Genomic DNA, 21,639 nt, shown 5'->3' on the forward strand with positions numbered 1-21,639 from the left:
ACTTCAGCTCAGGTCAGGATCTCATGGTTTGTGAGTTCGAGCCCTGTGTCGGGCTCTGTGCTGACAACTCAGAGCCTGGAGCCTGCTTAGGATTCTGTCTCCTTCTCTCTCTGCCCCTCCCCCATTTGTGCTCTGTCTCTCTCTGCCTCTCAGTAAAAAAACTTTTTTTAATAATTAAAAAACATGTTTTTTTAACCAAACAGCTTAAGAAATAGCATTACCAATAATTGAAGTTCTGTATGCATTTCAGTAGCATCTCCAGGAATTATTTTTTAATGGGGTAGTGAGAAGAAGAAATTTTATGGGAATCAAGGGAACAAAAACCTAGTCTGAAGGATTCAGTTTCCAAGCTGGAAAAGACGTATGTGAGTAGAAGGAATTGGTTAGTAGAAGGGAGAGAATGTAAGAAGACAAGGTACAAGGATTAGAATACGGGAAAGAACAATGGGAAAGAAAGAAAATAGCATTCTAGGCAATGTTCTACAGTAACAAACAGTAAGACATAGTGAGTATTTGGATATGTACAATGTGAAAAATGGTTTCAAGGTATTATTAGGGCTAGAAGATTAATGGTTATCAATAACAAATAAGAAAGCTGGGAGCTGAGGATTGTCACCAAGAGGAAAAAAGGAATTAATATCTGAACTATGGAGTTTGCCCTGATGGCAGAAGTCCAAGCAGAAATATCTAAGAGCTTGCTACAGAAGTAATGGAGAGGAAGTAATGGAGAATTAAATAAAATTTGTTATCTGTGCAGAGGTGACCACTGAAACCATAAAGATAGATGAGCTATTCTACACATTTATGGGAAGAGCATAGGACTAAAGCCAGGCTGCGCCTTAAAATATCAGCATGGATAGGAAGAAAGAGGAAGATATGAATCAGTAAGATACTTGAAAAGGTGGGGGTGGGTGGGTTGGGAAGGCAGATGGCCAAGGAGAGGTACTGTTACAAAACTGAAGGAACTAGGGGCGCCTTGGGTGGCTCAGTCGGTTGAGTGTCCGACTTGGGCTCAGGTCATGATCTCGCGGTCTGTGAGTTCAAGCCCTGCGTCTGACTCTGTGCTGACAGCTCAGAGCCTGCAGTTGGCTTCAGATTCTGTGTCTCCCTAGCTCTCTGCCCCTCCCCCACTTGCACTCTGTTTCTCTCTCAAAAATAAACATTAAAAAAAATTTACAAAAATGAAGGAACTAGAACAACTGGAAGGAAGCAAAAGAACTAAGAGGGAGCCTTTGGATCTGGTAAGAGTCAATGGGTATAGAATACAGTTTAAGAAAAGAAATGGGAAAGAAAAGATTTTAAGGATCTAGATTGGAAGTGAGTAGTAGTAAAGAAAAAGGTAAGAGCAAGAAGAGAATCAAAATAACTAGAGGTGATCATGTTTCTACAAATGTGCAAGGTTCCACAGCCAGATTGCCAAAAGTAAACCACCACCTTTTTTTCTTTACCTTCAACCTAGTATGATCTGCTTCCACACACAAGTACGCGGAATCTGCTTTCACACAAGTAATCCTTGACTGTAAAATCCAATGAACACCTTACTTTTCAGTACTTATATTACTTTGATTTTTCTTTTCCATTGGATACTCTTTTTTGTCTTTGTGACAATACTACATCCTGTTTTTCAGGATACTCCTCAGTCACAGAAAGCTTTTCTTCTTCTTCCTGAAAAATTCCTGCTTCTTAGTGTTCCAGCCTCTTTTTATCTCATCTACACAATCTCTCTTGGACTAGGGAAATCCTTTGAAGCTACTTTTTCAATTACAATACAGCAATCCCTTTATCTATATTCAGCAAATGTCCCAAAACCTAGTACATTGTCTGACACAAAGGAGGTCTTCAAGATTTAATGCAAGAGAAGTGACTGGGTCGCTCAGTCAGTTGGGTATCTGACTTCGGCTCAGGTCATGATCTCAGGGTTCATGAGTTCGAACTGCATCAGGCTCTCTGCTGACAGCCCAGAGCCCACTTTGGATCTTCTGTCATTTTCTCTCTCTGCCCCTCCCCCACTCGTTCTCTCTCTCTCTCTCTCTCTCTCTCTCTCTCTCTCTCTCTTCTCTCTCACAAAAATAAATAAACATTAAATATATATATATATATATATATATATATATATATATATATATATATATATATACATGAGAGGGAGCAGGGATGGGCTAAATGGGTAAGGGGCATTAAAGAATCTACTCCTGAAATCATTGCTTCACTATATGCTAACTAATTTGGATGTAAATTTTAAAAAATAAAAAATAAAGTTAAAAAAGAAAAAGAAGATCTGCAAAGTGGTAAATATATATATATATATATATATATATATATATATAATAAAAAATAAAATGAATAATGCTGAAAATCAAGATTGAAAAACTGCAACTTGATTGGATTAAGTTAGTGAAGAAACTTACGATATTGTTTGTGCTATTGCTCCAGCAACACCACCACAAAGTAAGTTTATGTGGGTTTTCAAAACTAAGACATTAGGATTGTCTGATGAAGGTCTGCCAAGAAGGGTAGGGGCATGGGAAAGCCCAACACTCTTTAAGGTACCAAAAGTAAAAAATGAAACACCTGAAAAATAAAACATAAATTCACCATGATGCTTAAGATTCATAAACCATGAGAAGATACCATTCTTTATAATAACCAATTAACTCAAAGAACAACCTATACATTTCCTGATTTCTGAAAGAAAAAGGCTTAATTAATGTTTATAAGTAACCTAAAGATAACAAGATACCTATAACAATTATCGCTATGGTTTTCATACATTTATACTTCAATTTACTGAATAAAGGCAGTAGTTGGGTATAAATGCCACCTTATATATTAATAGGATTAAGTAGTTTTCCAAGGTTTCACATCAGTAAAAGTTAAATTCATGATTAATAATTACAAGTAAATACTACAACTTAAATTCACAATAACAATGATGGTGATAAGATACAAACAAAACATTCAGAAGTGACAAAAAATTGTTATTTTAACTCAGTGCCTAATTTTGTCTCCAAGGAAGAGTGGTAAGCATGAGATAAATGTTCATATTGAATCACAAAGCACATGAAATCTAGTAAATATTAAATTATCAATAATATGCACTTAGTGCTTGCTGAACATTTATGATTATATAATAGACCCATTAAAGTCTTACATTAACAAAATCAAGAATAGAATTCAAGCAATCCTATCAACTAAGCATTATTCAAGATACCTTGATATCTACTAAATTTGAGAATATATTTAAAATATACTTGATGCTTAACAAGAAATAAGCACTAACAAAAATTTAGTCTAGGAGAATACCTCAATATATGCATTTATTCCTTATACAAAATTCTTATAACTTTATAGTATTTTGAAATGACAGTATACAATTTTAGAATATTCATACACTTTTATATATTCATACACTAAAGACTGAATCTAAAATCTGAAAAAGTTCACAATGGTGAAATTCGTAGCAAATTAAATGTAAGTTAAAAAAATTAGAAATACCTAAATAATGTGGAATAGTATTCAGTGAAAATATGACACAACTAATAAAATGATGTTTGTGAAGAGTACAGATATAGGTGAAAAATGTTTGGGAAATGGGGAAAAATTAAGAAACAAAATTATATATATACTATAACTAGGTTAAAATATATTTTAAAAACAAAAAACTTAGAAAGAGAGGAAAATAAGACCAAAAAATTAAAGAGTTCTTCTTCCAGCATAATGGCAATCTAGGTATTCTGAATGACTTTGTCATTGCTACAGGTCTTGCAAAAAGAATGAGAAAGTCTCCAAGAACCCCAGCACCACCACCTTCTAAAAATAGAAGCTGGAGCTCATTTGGGAGTTGTGGGCCCATGAAAGAAGTGAAGTGACTTTTCATATTGATGCCAATAGCAGCAAAGCTATTGAGATGCATCTTGCTACTGGGTCTACAGAAGATGGAATCACTGGGTCTGAAACTCAGAGATTCAGATCAAGTAATGGGTTCATAATTAAAGACCACCAACATAGGAGGAGGCAAATAAATTTATACATTTATAATAGAGCAGGTAAGAGTTAGGCAAAATAAGTGAACAAGGAAGAAATATTTAAAAACATAAAAAAGAAAAGCCTCGGGTGGAAATCAAATAGCAAGGTACAGAGCAAGTACAAATGTATCAATAATCACAATAACTATCAGGTGAACTAATGGGCAACTAAAGATTTTACAGACCAGATTTTTAACAATATCCAGTTATATAATGATTTCAAAAGAAATACCTAAAACATAAAGATATGAGAAAGTAAAAAATAAAAGGATGAAAAAAGATATACTAGGCAAATATTAACTTGGATCTGTCCAAAAGCTAATTATGAGTTAAGGGGAGGGGGCAGGGATTTGAACAATGATAATATACTAGATGATATTAAGAAACTTTTTATGGGCACCTGGGTGACTCAGTTGGTTAAGTGTCCAACTCTTGGTTTTGGCTCAGGTCATGATCTCATGGTCCATGAGCTTGAGCCCCACATCGGGGCTCTGTGCTGACAAGCAGAGCCTGCTTGGGATTCTCTCTCTCCCTCTCTCTCTCTCTGCCCCTCCACTCACGTTCTCTCTAAGTAAATAAATAAACTTAAAAAATATTTTTAAAGTTCATAATAGTGTGTGGTTATGCTTTTTAAAAAAGCATAGAGAGGCACCTGGGTGGCTCAATTGGTTAGGTGTCCCACTTTGGCTCAGGTCATGATCTCACAGCTAGTGGATTCGAGCACCACATCCAGCTCTGTGCTGACAACCTGGAGCCTGCTTCAGATTCTGTTTCTCCCTCTCTCTCTGCCCCTTCCCCACTCGTGCTCTGTCTCTCTCTCTCAAAAATAAATAAAACATTTAAAAAATAAAATAAAAAAACTAAAAAACATAGAGAGCTGAATACTGAGATACTGTGGAGTTACTTTAAAACAATTTGGAATGAGGGGCACCTGGGTGGCTCAGTCGGTTAACCGTCCGACTTCAACTCAGGTCACGATCTCGCGGTCCGTGAGTTCAAGCCCCTGTCGGGCTCTGGGCTGATGGCTCAGAACCTGGAGCCTGGTTCAGATTCTGTGTCTCCCTCTCTCTCTCTGCCCCTCCCCCATTCATGCTCTGTCTCTCTCTGTCTCAAAAACACATAAATGTTAAAAAAAAAATTAAAAAAACAAAACAATTTGGAATGAGAGGGGAGGGAGTATTTAAGGGCACAGATGAAACAAGATTGGTCCTGAGTTGATCACTTTTGAAGATAGGTCATAGGTGCATGGTGGCTCATTATACTATTGTCTACTTTTGTATACATTTCAAAATTTCCAAATTTTAAGTAAAAACAATTAATAAAATAATAAACTCATGGGATGCAGCTGAAGCATGATGGCGGGGCGGGGGGGTGGGGGGGTGGGTAGGAAGCCCACATTAGGAATAAAAAAACCCAAAGGTTGAAAATGAAAGAAGTAAGCATCCAACTGAAGAATAAACATGACGAAGAAGGAGATAATTAAGAAATGAACAAGAATCAAAAAAAAAAAAAAAAAAAAAGAAATGAACAAGAATCAATGAAAGGCAAAATAAAGGTAGACTAGAGAAAAACACAAGCCAAAATTGATTCTTTGCAAAATCAAATAACTGATCAAAAAAAAAAAAAAAAAAAAAAAAAAAAGTGAAAAAAGGAGCATGGCAATAGAGTAGATGTCAAAATGATATGAAGAAATAAGGGAAATCTTTTGCTAAAAAATTGAAAATTAATCCAAAAAGGTCAAATTCAAAATGGTAAAGAAAGGCATGAATTACCAAAAATGTTTCACAAAAGATAGAAAATCTGAATGGTCCTACAACCATTTAAGAAGTTAAACCAGTATAAAAAAAATCACCCACAAAGAAAACTTTCAAGAAACAGATAATTCTAATCATCTTATAGAGATGGAAGATGAGGAAATACTCTACAACTCATTTATGAGACTTATATAACCTTGATACCCAAACCACACTTCTCTTTTTTTTTTTTAATGTTTTTTTTTTTTGAGAGAGAGAGAAACAACGTGCCAGCAGGGGAGGGGCAGAGAAAGGGAGACACAGAATCCGAAGCAGGCTCCAGGTTCCAAGCTGTCAGCACTTAGGCCAAAGAAGGAACTCATGAATGGGGAGATCATGATCTGAGCCGAAGTCAGATGCTTAACCAACTGAGCCACCCAGGTGCCCCTAGATGTATAACCTCTAAAGACAATTAGCAAACTTAATCCAATAGGATATAAAAAGGTCATTATGTCAGAGCCAATTTGACTTGATCTTAGAACATCTATTAATATCATTTATCATAATAACATATTAAAGGAGAAAGCTATATGATTACCTCCATAAATGCAGGAGAGGGTGTCTGATAAAATTCAACACCAAATCAGATAAAAATTCTTAGCAAAATTTCCTTAACATCATAAATGAACATTAAACTAAATGAAGAAGTATTACAAACAGTCCCTTTAAAATAATTAATGAGCAAAAATGCCTACTATCATCACTTCTATTCACTGCTGCACTGTAAGTCCTTAGCATAGTACAGTAAGTGAAGATAAACATAAATAAATAAGGAAATAAGGATTAGAATGTAAATAAGAAAAAGACACCATGTGGACAGGATACGATTGCCCACATAGGAAACCCAAAACATCTGCAAGTAACACAGTGGCTGGCTATGATACCAACAAGTAGGAAAATGGCTAGCTATAAAATCATAAAATTAAATCAAGTAATAAACTAAAAATGTAATTTTCTAAAAGACACAACACAGCTTACATGGTATCTATAAATATATCTAACAAAAATGTCCCGGAACTGTATAAAATTTCATTCAAAATCCCAGCAAGTTTTTGTGCAACTTCAAAATGGATTTTAAAATGTGCAGGAAACAATATCTATAGTTCCTACATTCCTGGAAAAAAAAAAAAAAGCATAAGGTAAATGGACTTGTCCTACCAAATATAAAGAGTGCATAAAACTGCACTTTATTCTTATTTTTAGAAGTAGCACTGTAAAAAAAAAAAAGCAGTAGCACTATAGATCACTGGGGAAAGGAGGGACTATGGTGCTGGGTCAAATGGTTATCCTTAGGGAGGAAAGAAATAATTCCTGAAGGAATTGGGGCTTAAATACAAAATGCTACAATTTAAAAATCATTCTTAGAAAAAAATGAAAGATCAAGATTCTGCCAAATTTGAAAATACCTGCATATGGAGCCATTCCTAATATAGTGGGCATCAGGCCTCTGTAAAATCCAAGGAAACCACCTTCCTTTTGAATGAAGAAAAAGTAGAAGTGAGATTACATTGTGTTTATTATGATAAACATCAAAAAGCAAAAGCATACATTACAATGAAAAAAATTATTCTGGGACCCAACCTGAAACACAAATGTGTCACAATCATTATTAACATCAATAACTATAAATAAGATAGCTTATATAACTTTCAAAATATTTTTCTAAATATATAAGGACACATTATAAGGGCACCTGACTGGCTCAGTCAGTAGACCTTGTGACTCTTGATCTTAGAGTCATGAGTTCAAGCCCCATGTCGGGCATAAAACTCACATTATTAAAAAAAAAAAAAAAAAAAGACACAATATAAACAAGAAAAGTAAATGTGAAATACCTTTGCATAAATTGTTTTGAATGCATGAATAATTCCTGTATAAGTGTGTTCCCCTTTCACCTGGAATGCTAGGCGTACTCTAACCATGTCAAGTGGGTAAGTACAGATAACTGCTGTCATACCTGAAAACAAAAGGAGAAACTTAAAAATGTAATAGAAAATATATATCTTTTTCCGATCATTAGTAGTGCTCTCAAAATATACTTATGATGAAAACCCAATGCAATTGAAAGTGATATTACTTACAGAATTAAATCATAATATTATCAGTTGAAAAACAATCTTGCAAGCAAAGGGTCAGTTTGTAAACTCTTTCGAAATTCTTCCCACTGTGAAGTTATATTATTAACACCAAAACAGTGCAGTGTAGGTGTATGATGAGTATTTTTTTTAATTCTATTTCTTGTCTATTTCCAGGTAAGATACCAGAAAGGAAAAACTATCTCCTAGCACTAGGCAAGATATTTGACTTTTTATGTATTATCTCTAATCCTAAAATGAAGAGATGTTTACCTAATCAAAGGAATTTTTTTAAGTTTATTTTTTATTTATTTTGAAAGAGAGAGATATACAAGTAGTTTGGATTATAAGCATGTTTCCAGAAGGAATTATGCTTACAAACCAAGGTTTTACTCTGTGTGTGTGTGTGTGTGTGTGTGTGTGTGTGTGTGTGTGTGTGTATTATCGTCTTCTTTATCCATTCATCTATTGATGGACACTTGGGCTGCTCCCCTAAGTTGGCTATTGTAAATAATGCTGTAATAAACATCGGGGTGCATCGTCCTTTCAAATTAATGTCTTTGTATTGTTAGGATAAATATGCAATAGTGGAATTACTGGATCATATAATAATTCTATTTTTAATTTTTTCAGGAACCTCCATGCGGTCTACAACAGTAGCTGTACCAGTTTTCATTCCCATCAACAGTGCATAAGGGTTCCTTTTTCTCCACATCCCTGCCAATATTGTTTTTGTTGGTTTGTTTGTTTGTTTGTTTGTTTTTGAGAGACAGCAATAGAGAGAGAACGTGTGCACGTGTCAGGGAGGGGCAGAGAGAAAGGGAGATAGAATCCCAAGCAGGCTCTGCACTGTCAGCGTACAGCCTGATGTGGGACTTGAATTCAAGAACCCACGAACCATGAGATCATTACCTGCCGAAGTCAAGAGTTGAACTTTTTTTTTTAATGTTTGTTTATTTTTGAGAGAGGAAGAAAGACAAAGCATGAGTGGGGAAGGGGCAGAGAGAGAAGGAGACATAAAATCCGAAGCAGGCTCCAGACTCTGCACTGAGAGCAGAGAGCCTGATGCAGGGCTCAAACTCACGAACCGTGATCATGACCTGAGCTGAAGTCAAATGCTTACCTGACTGAGCCACCCAGGCGCCCCGAACTCTTAACCAGTGACTGAGCCACCCAGGTGCCGCTCTTGAAGTTTTTTATTTTAGCCATTCTGACAAATGTGAGGTGATACCTCATTGTGGTTTTGATTAGCATTTCCCTGATGATGAATGATGTTGAGCATCTTTTCATGTGTCCATTGGCCATCTGTATGTCTTCTTCCAAGAAATGTCTGTTCATGTCTTCTGTCCATTTTTTAATTAGATTATTTGGTTTTTTGTGTTGAGTTGTATCGGTTCTTTATGTATTTTGGATACTAACCCTTTATTGGATATATCATTTGCAAATATCTTCTCCCATTCAGTAGGTTGTCTTAGTTTTGTTGATAGTTTCCTTTACTGTGCAGAAGCTTTTTATTTTATTGTTTATTGTTTTTAATTTTATTTTTAAGTGATCTCCACACCCAACATGGAGCTCAAACTCACAATCCCAAGATCAAGAGTCACAAGGCTCTATGGACTGTGCCAGCTAGGTGCCCCCAAAAGCTTTTTATTTTGATGTACTCTCAATAGTTTATTTTTGATTTTGTAAGAATCTTCTATTTTTGTAAAATACCAAAGAAATGTATGTTCAGTGTAGAAAAATTTTAAAAAATAGATAATAAAATTAAACATATACATATTCATCCACCAGTAATAACCACCTACATATATAATATCCCAAACCCTTATACATGTGCATTTACACATGTAAACACATGCCCACATATATATTATGATAATAGTATAATTCTGGGATAGCTGGCTGGCTCATTCAGGAGAGCATTTGACTCTTGATCTTCAGGTCATGAGTTTAAGCCCCACTTTGGGTGTAGAGATTACTAAAAAATAAAAAAAGTAAATTTAAAAAATAATTTTAATATGTAATTCTATTTTGTAGTCAATTTTTCTACTGTATGTTATATTATGAACATCTTCCCATGTGAGAAAAACATCACCTGGATGTACCAAAATTTATTAAAACAATCCTCTTAGACATTTAGGTTGTCTAACCTAATTTGATATATGCTCCATTATTTGTTATATGATATTGTAACAGTGAACAGGGTTTTGGTAAATGATTTTATAACTAAATATTTTTGTGCATCCTTATCCTTTCCACTATGGATAAATTCCTAAATTAGAATATTAGGTCAAAGAGTAAGGCTTTTTTTTTTTTTTTTTTTTCAATTCTACTAGTTAACATACGGTAAAATTGGTTTCAGGTGTAAAAGAGTAAGGCTTTTAATAGAAAAATTGTCTTCCAGAAAGATTGTTTCAACTTATAATGTCAGTCATTGGAATAAAAGTCCTATTTTCCTGACTTCTCAGAGTATTAGATAATTATTAGACAATCAGAATATTCAATTATTGGATAATTTCCCCAACATTTCATGGACAAAAAGCATTCTGTGTTATTTTGCCTTCTTTCTCATTTGACTTTTTATCTTTTTTTTTTCCTTGAGGTTTTATAACTTTATTTGACACTCAGTTGTCAGTTCTCATCCACATTTTTGTTTGGATAGATTTTTTTTTTTTTAATTTTTTTCAACGTTTTTTATTTATTTTTGGGACAGAGAGAGACAGAGCATGAACGGGGGAGGTGCAGAGAGAGGGAGACACAGAATCGGAAACAGGCTCCAGGCTCCGAGCCATCAGCCCAGAGCCTGACGCGGGGCTCAAACTCACGGACCGCGAGATTGTGACCTGGCTGAAGTCAGATGCTTAACCGACTGCGCCACCCAGGCGCCCCTGGATAGATTTTTTAAAAGTGGTGACAGATTTTTGAAAGTGGTTACCTGCTTGGTACATAGGTAACCAACACCTATAGCTTCTTTGATGAATCTTCATCCCCATTACAGCTTCTGAACAACCTCACATGAATACAGTGTGAGGGACATTCCTTATTCTTTTGGCCCAGACACTTTTGTTGGGCCTAATGTCAGTGTGTACATCTGGAGTTCCCATTTCCTTCAGGGCAAATTTCTGGATCTCTATGAGTACATGAGGCACATGCTTCCTGAAGACTACTCCATGGATGTACTTGTGAATGGTAAGGTGTGTTCTCTGGTCACTACCTTATAGTCAGCAGAACAGCCTTATTTTCACCATCCCTCTTTGCAGAGCCGTTCTGGGCCCAGGTTGGGAAGGGAGAGTGCAACGTATTGTCATGACTTCCTTTTCCTACATAGGCTTTTTTTTTTTTTTTTTAAGATTTTATTTTTAAGTAATCTCTACACCCAACTTGGGGCTCAAGCTTAACAATTCTGAGATCAAGGGTCATACATTCCACCAACTGAGCCAGCCAGGCACGCCCAGGCTTTTAATACTACCTTTTAAATAAGATAAGTTCATCTTTTTATTAGTCTTAACAAATAAAAATAAAACTTTTATGCCACAACTTTGACTCAGATTAGCCAACAATGTAAAAGTGATTTTATTTAATTTCCATTTTCTTGCCCTAATTTAACTTAAAATTTTTTTTAATGTTTATTTGTTTTTGATAGAACATAAGGGGGGAGGAGAAGAGAGAGAGAGGGAGACACAGAATCTGAAGCAGGCTCCAGGCTCTGAGCTGTTAGCACAGAGCCAGACATAGGGCTCGAACCCACAGACCACAAGATCATGACCTGAACTGCAGTCGGTTGTCCAACTGACTGAGCCACCCAGGCGTCCCACCCTAATTTAACTTTTTAGTTTTAAATTATTTTTTAGTATCTGTTTAATATTACTTAATAGACCTGACATATCTTACCCCATTTACTTAGCAAATGCTACTGTAATTTTGCATCCATTTTTTATCAGCGCACACCTAAATCTATACTAACTTTCAAAACTTCCACTGCTCTCTAAAAAAAAAAATCTACATCAGTTTGCCATCCTTATACAGGAGTTGGAAAAGACTGTTCTTACGTTATTATCTAGGTAACTTTCATAGCATCTCTACCTAGGTGATTAAAACATTACCTGAGCTAAAAACCTACACAGCTAATATACAGGTAATACTTCAATGCAAACACACGCAACCCTTAGTTCTCTCTTGAGAATGACAAAAATTAAATTCCTTTAGACAATGAAGGTAAAGTCAATCTGAATAACATGTGAAGTAATGGAATTTAATTTATAATTTGAGAGAGAGTACGCGAGCGGGGAGAGGGGCAGAGAGAATCTTAGGCAGGCTTCATGCTCGGCTCAGAACCCAACAAGAGGCTTGATCCCACAACTCTGGGATCATGACCCAAGCCAAAATCAAGAGAAAGACACTCAACCAACGGAGCCACCCAGGTGTCTCTGGAATTTAATTTAAACACAAGCAGTATTTTGGATCAAGATTAGCCTAATGATGGTCTGAACAGGTTAGACTCATAGAAGAAAGGTTGATCTATTTTTTTTTTAATTTTTTTAATGGTTATTTATTTTGAGAGTGAGAGAGCATGAGTGGGGAAGGAACAGAGAGAGAGGGAGACACAGAATCTGAAGCAGGCTCCAAGCTCTGATCTGTCAGCACAGAGCTCAAGGTGGGGTCTGAACCCACAAACTGTGAGATCATGACCTGAGCCAAAGTTGGATGCTTAACTGACTAAGCCACCCAGGTGCCCCAGGCTGATCTATTTTTTTAAGTTTATTTATTTATTATTTTTTTAATATGAAATTTATTGTCAAATTGGTTTCCATACAACACCCAATGCTCATCCCAACAGGTGTCCGCCTCAATGCCCATCACCCACTTTCCCCTCCCTCTCACCCCCCCATCAACCCTCAGTTTGTTCTCAGTTTTTAAGAGTCTCTTATGGTTTGCCTCCTTCCCTCTCTGTAACTTTTTTCCCCTTTCTCCTCCCCCATGATCTTCTGTTAAGTTTCTCAGGATCCACATGAGTGAAAACATATGTCTTTCTCTGTATGACTTATTTCACTTAGCATAACACTCTCCAGTTCCATCCACGTTGCTACATAAAGCCATATTTCATTCTTTCTCATTGCCAAGTAGTATTCCATCGTGTATATAAACCACAATTTCTTTATCTATTCATCAGTTGATGGACATTTAGGCTCTTTCCATAATTTGGCTATTGTTGAAAGTGCTGCTATAAACATTGGAGTACAAGTGCCCCCATGCATCAGGACTCCTATATCCCTTGGGTAAATTCCTAGCAGTGCTATTGCTGGGTCATAGGGTGAATCTATTTTTAATTTTTTGAGGAACCTCCACACTGTTTTCCAGAGCAGCTGCACCAGTTTGCATTCCCACCAACAGTGCAGGAGGGTTCTCATTTCTCCACATCCTCTCCAGCACCTATAGTCTCCTGATTTATTTTAGCCACTCTGACTGGCATGAGGTGATATCTCAGTGTGCTTTTGATTTGTATTTCCCTGATAAGGAGTGACGTTGAGCATCGTTTCATGTGCCTGTTGGCCATCTGGATGTCTTCTTTAGAGAAGCGTCTATTCATGTCTTCTGCCCATTTTTTCACTGAATTATTTGTTTTTCGGGTGTGGAGTTTGGTGAGTTCTTTATAGATTTTGGATACTAGCCCTTTGTCCGATAGGTCATTTGCAAATGTCTTTTCCCATTCCGTTGGTTGCCTTTTAGTTTTGTTGATTGTTTCCTTTGCTGTACAGAAGCTTTTTATCTTCATGAGGTCCCAATAGTTCATTTTTTCTTTTAATTCCCTTGCCTTTGGAGATGTGTCAAGTAAGAAATTGCTGCGGCTGAGGTCAAAGAGGTTTTTTCCTGCTTTCTCCTCTAGGGTTTTGATGGTTTCCAGTCTCACATTCAGGTCCTTTATCCATTTTGAGTTTATTTTTGTGAATGGTGAAAGAAAGTGGTCTAGTTTCATTCTTCTGCATGTTGCTGTCCAGTTCTCCCAGCACCATTTGTTAAAGAGACTGTCTTTTTTCCATTGGATATTCTTTCCTGCTTTGTCAAAGATGAGCTGGCCATACTTTTGTGGGTCCAATTCTGGAGTCTCTATTCTATTCCATTGGTCTGTGTGTCTGTTTTTGTGCCAATACCATGCTGTCTTGGTGATTACAGCTTTGTAGCAGAGGCTAAAGTCTGGGATTGTGATGCCTCCCACTTTGGTCTTCTTCTTCAAAGTTACTTTGGCTATTCAGGGTCTTTTGTGGTTCCATACAAATTTTAGGATTGCTTGTTTTAGCTTCGAGAGGAATGCTGGTGCAATTTTGATTGGGATTGCATTGAATGTGTAGATTGCTTTGGGTAGTATTGACATTAACAATATTTATTCTTCCAATCCATGAGCACGGAATGTTTTTCCATTTCTTTGTATCTTCTTCAATTTCCTTCATAAGCGTTCTATAGTTTTCAGCATACAGATCTTTTACATCTTTGGTTAGGTTTATTCCCAGGTATTTTATGATTCTTGGTGCAATTGTGAATGGGATCAGTTTCTTTATTTGTCTTTCTGTTGCTTCATTATTAGTGTGTAAGAATGCAACTGATTTCTGTACATTGATTTTGTATCCTGCAACTTTGCTGAATTCATGTATCAGTTCTAGGAGACTTTTGGTGGAGTCTGTCGGATTTTCCATGTATAATATCATGTCATCTGCCAAAAGTGAAAGCTTGACTTCATCTTTGCCAATTTTGATGCTTTTGATTTCCTTTTGTTGTCTGACTGCTGATGCTAGCACTTCCAACACTATGTTAAACAACAGCGGTGAGAGTGGGCATCCCTGTCGTGTTCCTGATCTCAGGGGGAAAGCTCTTAGTTTTTCCCCATTGAGGATAATATTAGCTGTGGGCTTTTCATAAATGGCTTTTATGATGTTTAAGTATGTTCCTTCTTTTTTTTAAATTTATTTTTAAACTTTATTTTTTATTTTTTAAAATTTACATCCAAATTAGTTAGTATATAGTGAAGCAATGATTTCAATAGATTCCTTAATGCCCCTTACCCACTTATCCCATCCCCCTTCCCATAACCCCTCCAGCAACCCTGTTTGTTTTCCATACTAATGAGTCTTTTTTGTTTTGTCCCCCTCCCTGTTTTTATATATTTTTTTGTTTTCCTTCCCTTATGTTCATCTGTTTTGTCTCTTAAAGTCCTCATATGAGTGAAGTCATATGATTTTTGTCTTTCTCTGACTAATTTCACTTAGCATAATACCCTCCAGTTCCATCCATGTAGTTGCAAATGGCAAGATTTCATTCTTTTTGGTTGCCGAGTAATACTCCATTGTATATAAATACCACATCTTCTTTATCCATTCACCCATTAATGGACATTTGGGCTCTTTCCATTAAGTATGTTCCTTCTATCCCGACTTTCTCGAGGGTTTTTATTAAGAAAGGATGCTTATTTATTTATTTTGAGAGAGAGTTAGAGTGTGCACAAGCAGGGGAGAGGCAGAGCAAAAGGGAAAGTGGGAGAGAGAGGATCCCAAGCAGGCTCCACACTGACAGCTAGGACACAAGGCTCAAACCCATAAACCCTGAGATCGTGACCTGAGCAGAAATCTAGAGACACTTAACAGACCTAGTTACCCAGGTGCCCCAAGAAAGGCTGATTTATGATTACCATATCTGTAGTTTAGCTGTAAGTGATATTTTAAACCTTCCTTTCTTTAGTTTGCCCATAGCAATAAAAAGTAGCCACTATGTGCCAAGCACACCATACCAGGCTCTCTATAAATACCACCTCTAATCCTCACATGCCAAACACCACCAACAATCCTACCAGGTAGAAGATGGATATTATTATTACTGCTTTGCAAATGAAAAAATTGAGGTTCAAAGTAGTTAGGTAACTTGACAAAATTCATATAGTTTCTGTATCACAGAGTAGGATTTGAAACAAAGTTTTCTGACTCACATCATGACATATGTTGCTTCTTGTAATTTTGTTTTCTTGTTAAACATTTGCTTAGTAATTTCTATACTTAACTTTTTATTCAGAAATTCCACCAGTCCAGTGATTAGAACTGTCAATTCCCCACTGTAGCAGTTTGATTTGTGAGCTCCTTCTTTATCTGTGCTATTTGTTTCAAGCCATTTATTTTCAAACTATGTAACATATTTATATGTTACCTATCGCTATTCAAGTCAGCCACCTAAGCCTGGCAAGGCAGTGACTTTCCTAAATGGTGTCTTTTAAGCTGCATCTAAATTAATATAGTACAAAGGTGATGTTCCTGAGACAAGGTTTGGCAGTAACATTAAAGTCACAGCAAATACCTTATTATCCAGATATTTATAAAACTATATGTTTTTGCAAGTTGACTTAATTTTTTTTACAGCTTGTGATAAAGATTTTGCAAGGGAAATTTTTAGAAAATAAAATTAGGAGAGATTCTCTATAAACTAGTTCCATCTTTATTGGTATATTTCATATTAAGAAGTTTTAACAAAGAAGAGAATCAAAGGGCTGACCATTTTAAGGCTTGATTGTGCTGACATAACACAACCTGGCTAAACATCAGATTTTGCTAAGATTTTCCCAATTCATCAGTATCCATTTTATTTTTACCACTTCTAGTAATTTTTACAACTTTTTTTTCCTCTTCCCTAATCAGTATCACTTTGGTCTTGCCTCTCCAATTTGCTCTCTGACTCCATTTATTTCTTCTTTCCTTCTCACAATGTTCCAAATCTTTTAGTTGTCTCCTTACTGGCTTTGGGTGGCTTAACATAAAATAACTGTGAATTAACAAAGTGGCAAAATGATGATTTGGTAAAAAAAAAATGAGTATATTCAGAAATCTGTAAAAGGTAAACAGGGCATCAGCCTAAAAGTTGCAAGACTATGAGTCAGACAGGAACTGGCATAACCTAATTGCACATAAGAGAACGGCAAAAAATGATGCCAATGATTATTGGAAGGCTAAACTCATTATCTAGTTTCACAATTTTTTTTAGCCAGTTTATTTTACCATACTTTTATATGGTATGTTTCTTTTAAATTTGAACAATCAATCAAATCTTCCTAAAGAAAAACAAATCTGTTAACAAATGTTAAAAAGAAATAACAGATTTATAGGGCACCTAGGTGGCTGACTTTGGCTCAGGTCATGATCTCCCAATCTGTGGGTTCAAGCCCTGCATTGGGCTCTGTGTTGACAGCTCAGAGCCTGGAGCCTGCTTTGAATTCTGTGTCTCCCTGTCTCTCTGCCCTTCCTCTGTTTGCACTCTCTCTTAAAGATAAATAAACATTAAGAAAAAAATTTTTTAAGGAAATAGCAGATTTAAAAACAAAAAAGAAGGCCCAAAATGGAGCCACTTGTGCTAAGTCCATGTCACCAAACCAGGTCTTAATACTTAACCTAACTGCAGTTTCAACCTTCTCCAGGAATGTGCCCACTATTTCTTTATCCCGTTCCCCTTCTGCCTGTAGAAGCCTTCCATTTTGTACACCTCCTCAGAGCTCCTTTCTACTTACTAGATGGGATGCTACCCAATGCAAGAATTGTTGAATAAAGCCAACATGATCCTCAAATTTTTTCAGTTGAATTTTGTTACTTAACATAAGGATACAAAAATCACCAAGGCTTGTTGCTGGTTTTTAATATTCTTAAAAGCAACTTAATGATTTCAATATAATTTTAAACCCTGAAACATAAGCGGAGGATTCTTAATAATTTTGTACTCTGTAAATCTTGAAAACTCCTTTATGACTTTAAATGTTTACTTATTTTTGGAATGAAGAGGAGTAAGAAATATTCCTCTGATAATCATATTTTACCCTTCACTCTAAATATAAAAGTATAAAGCCCTCTCACAGGGCTAGATGTAGATTTCTACAAACCCTAACTGCAGAAAAGATTATTATGTCTTGCATTGTTGAAACTAAAAATAATATTGCACTGTAAAATAAGTTTGAGGACATCTAAGTTCTGATTTTCCTCATGATGACATCAGTGCTTTTTAAAAATACCAAATGTCCCTGCTTTGCCGGAGACTTAGGCATGTATATAGTCTACCTGTCAAGTAATCCAGCACTAGATTTTCTTGGCTTGAACTTTTCTCATTTCAGCTAATTTAGTTTTATATTATTTATTTCTGACTAATTTTGACTGTAGTGATCAAAATTGATCAAATCGTCAAAAGAACTTATGAGTATGGACCCAAGAGTGAGACTGCTTGCATTCAAATCAGGTTCTACCACTAACTGGCTGTGTGATCTTGAGCAACTTACTTAACCTGGGTGTCAGCTTCAGAATCTATAAAATGGACATCATAATAAGTCATTACCCAAATCAGGGTTTTATGAAGTTTAAGTGAGTTAACATATGTAAATGCTTAAAATAATTCTCAGCATATAGTAAATATTATATCTAAGTGTTAGCTATTATTACTCTCCCAATACGTTCTTTTTCAAGCCATTCGTTTTTTGACCTTTTCTTTTGTGAACCAAATCATTTGTCTCCTCTTTTGACCCAAATTCCTCCATTCTCAATCTCTTCCTGCACTTCAAGACTTCAAATAAAAAGAAAAAAAATCAAAAAAGAACAGTACAAAAAATAAGAAAAAGAAAAAAGAACATCAGAAGATTACTGAAGAAGAATATGCAACTGAGTGGGAACTTAACTTGACTGCTAGTAATCAGACTGACATACATATCCAAATGGTGACTGGGATTTTCAATTCATAAACCTAATGTCTCCCGTTCTGGCCTTTTTTCTATAATCACATATCTCTTCCTTACTATTCTAACTAGCCCTGCTTTACAGAGAGGTCAAAAAAGTCCTCCAAGGGCAAATAAGGGAAATCAGAAAATACCTACTTCAAATAGTAGTGTGATAGTTTTCCTATTCCCCCACTTTACAACCACAATCTAATACAGAGAGCAGTGTATCTTCACCTACCAGGAAGCAATGAGACTCAATCAAGTTGAGACATGTTTGCAATCCTTGTTTATGTGCAAACTTCTCTTTTTCTCCCTTAATCAAGAAACTGAGGACTTAATGATGAATCCAAACTAAGACTGTTTCTTCCCTAAATGCTAATATTATTATCTCTATAGTCTAGAATCCAGGAATTGTGGTAAACCAAGGACATACTTTAGTCAGCAATTAGATTTTGCTGATTTGCAAAGCTTCAAAGAGCTCAACACTACCTCATAATCACTGTATAAAAAACAAAAATCCTCTGATTGCAAATTCGATTTGTAACCACGATACCAAAGACAGATCCTTGGTCATTAAAACTTTGGAGATCATATTCTGAAAATATGGAAAATATGAATTTTTTATTCTGCTCCAGCAAGAAGCATAAAGAACTTCTTACCAGAGGAAGTAACACTGTACAAGGAGGAGGCAGTAGAAGGAAGATGAAGGAGGACTTCAACTGCCTCCATTTTGACCTCATTTATACTTTCTAATTGCTTAAGTTTGTCTTTCCAACTTATCTCTTAACTCAGGCAAAAGACCAACAAGCATCCTTGATGGGAACTGAAACTACCCCCTCAAGCAACGATGACTGCTAGATGCCAACAGGACCCTGTGTGAATGACACCAAGACAATGGTTGACCTGACCTTTACTGTCCACCGACCTTTGTCCCACATTTTCCTTATATAAACCTAGAAGTATTTTCGGCACTTTAGAGACAGTCTTTGAGACATTAGTCTACTGTCTTCCAGGTGTTGGCCTCACTGAAACAAATTTCATTTTATTTCACTACCACTCAGTCTCTGCCTTTGGATTTTGTCAGTGGGGAGTGGCCAAACCTGGTCTGCTTGGGACCCCTAGAGCCAGGTGCTCTTGTACCCCAGTTACAAAGAACAGAATAGGTATTAGAAATTGGATAATACAGGGTTGAAGCAAAGGAGCATATCCAAGCCGTCATCAATTAAACTCCTTCCTCTCCAACTTCCCAATGAATATGTAAGTAGATTTCAGTTTTCAGAGATGGCTTCCCTCCTCACTCACTACCTTCCTTTCCATCTGAGGCTACATGTAGGAGCAGCATCCAGACTTCATGTACACATCCAAAGAGATTAAAGTTCAATGAAAAAAACAAATGCATTCAAAATAAACACTTTAGACAAATGAAGGGCTCCATGCATCATAGATACAAAAGATAAGCTGGAAAGCTAAGGAAATTGGTCTAGAGTAGATATCCAAGAAAGTTCAATTCTACTATATCCTGTCTTTTGGAACCACATCACTACGTCAAGCCTGATGATTAAAAAAATATCAACTGTAAAGAACTAATAACCCGTCTACAGTTATGTGCAACCTCTAATTCAAATATGACATTCGGGAGCCACACTTGAAATCATTATTACTCAAAAGAATAACTGTGTGTGACTGGATGCCTTCAGTATAGTAGTTTCATGTGGAAATCAGATGTTTCAATAACTGCATGACATTAAGTCAAAAAGCCAAAGGGCTAGAGAGCAGAGATCTGAACATCATGCCCATCCCACATTCAAATCAGGCCTCAAATCTATTAACTAAAGAAAGTAAGTTCTGAAATCAAGAGTTATACTACTAGCTCAGAAGAGTAATTTCTCCAAAAATATAGGAAGCTTATTGCATCTAGATTCTGGATCAGGGCTCAAGGGAGAATAGCATTCTCTTTTAAATATTAAATTCTCTGGGAAATGTGCCTCTATGCCTCTTTGAGAGTCTCAAAAGAGCAGTTTGTTCTAACAATCAACCTGTTCTGATAATAATCTAATAATAGCACCGTAAAGCCATTCTCACTGCTGACATCCAGCCTAACCTGCTTGGTTGCTACACATGCTATACTGATTGTTAAATATTTTTAATATCACCTTTATTTGTTTGTTTATTCGTTTATTTTTTGAGCAGCAGGCAAAAGTTTATTAGAGTATAATATCAGAAAGTAAGAATAGTATGAGAGTTCTCTTTACAGAGGGGGGCATTGGAAAGTGAATGCCCCCAATATCACCTTTATTTAAACTAAAATTTTCCCTGTGTTACAAATGAGACAGAAAGAGGAATAAGGAATTTAGGTGGCTGGCTCAAGAGCATGTAATAAGTCTCTTGAGCTGGCATGGAAGGTTTAATAATATTCCCTCATATTTAAGGAGGACCTCAGATCTTTCAGAATATTTTCATAGCAGTTCTTTGACTTTCAGAACAACTCAGAAAGAGAGGGAGTGGGGCAAACACAAACTCCACTTTAACAAATGAAGAGTGAATTACAGAAGGCTTAAATGATCTGCCCATGGTCAATGTAATATAATGGAGGCCAGCCAGGATCCAGGAAGCATTCAGTACATTTGACCTCCCAGCCTTGAGCCAAAACACCAAAGTGGAGTAGACCAGAGCAAGCAAAGCTTGAGATAAGCAAGCAAAACTCAGCTTATCACTTCTAGTTTCTAACTCTTCTCTCTTTTTCCTGTCACTGTTCATTCCATAAGAACTGTCAGAACAAGACTGATTTCAAACAATTGAAACAGAAGGAAAGAAGAGGAAGACCTCCGTAAATATACAAACCTTGATTCTCAGTCACTAGTTTTTCCTTTTTCTGGCTGACTGAGGTTTCCACATGTACTGGATTGTAGTTATAGGATGAGGGAAAAGTTGGAAATTCAGAAAAACTTTAAAATAAGCTCTGTTGAAATGACTGTGAAAAACACACCAGTTTTTATTTTGGCAGATATAGAAATTTCCAAACA

At 36.1% G+C, this 21,639-nt stretch overlaps 1 protein-coding gene across 2 annotated transcripts in view; it reads right to left on the reverse strand.

Annotated features, from left to right (window-relative positions):
* SLC25A16 (solute carrier family 25 member 16) overlaps nt 1-21,639 on the reverse strand; it is a 52,772-nt gene that overhangs the window by 5,129 nt on the left and 26,004 nt on the right. For both annotated transcript variants that reach the window (XM_058696520.1, XM_058696519.1), the window contains exons 5-7: nt 7,654-7,775; nt 7,225-7,291; nt 2,409-2,571 (exon numbers count right to left, since the gene is read on the reverse strand). In XM_058696520.1, coding sequence (XP_058552503.1) covers nt 2,409-2,571; nt 7,225-7,291; nt 7,654-7,775 — 352 coding nt within the window. The remainder of the gene's footprint in view (nt 1-2,408; nt 2,572-7,224; nt 7,292-7,653; nt 7,776-21,639) is intronic.

This window comes from Neofelis nebulosa, chromosome 13, assembly GCF_028018385.1.
Source record: "Neofelis nebulosa isolate mNeoNeb1 chromosome 13, mNeoNeb1.pri, whole genome shotgun sequence".
NCBI lineage: Eukaryota > Metazoa > Chordata > Mammalia > Carnivora > Felidae > Neofelis > Neofelis nebulosa.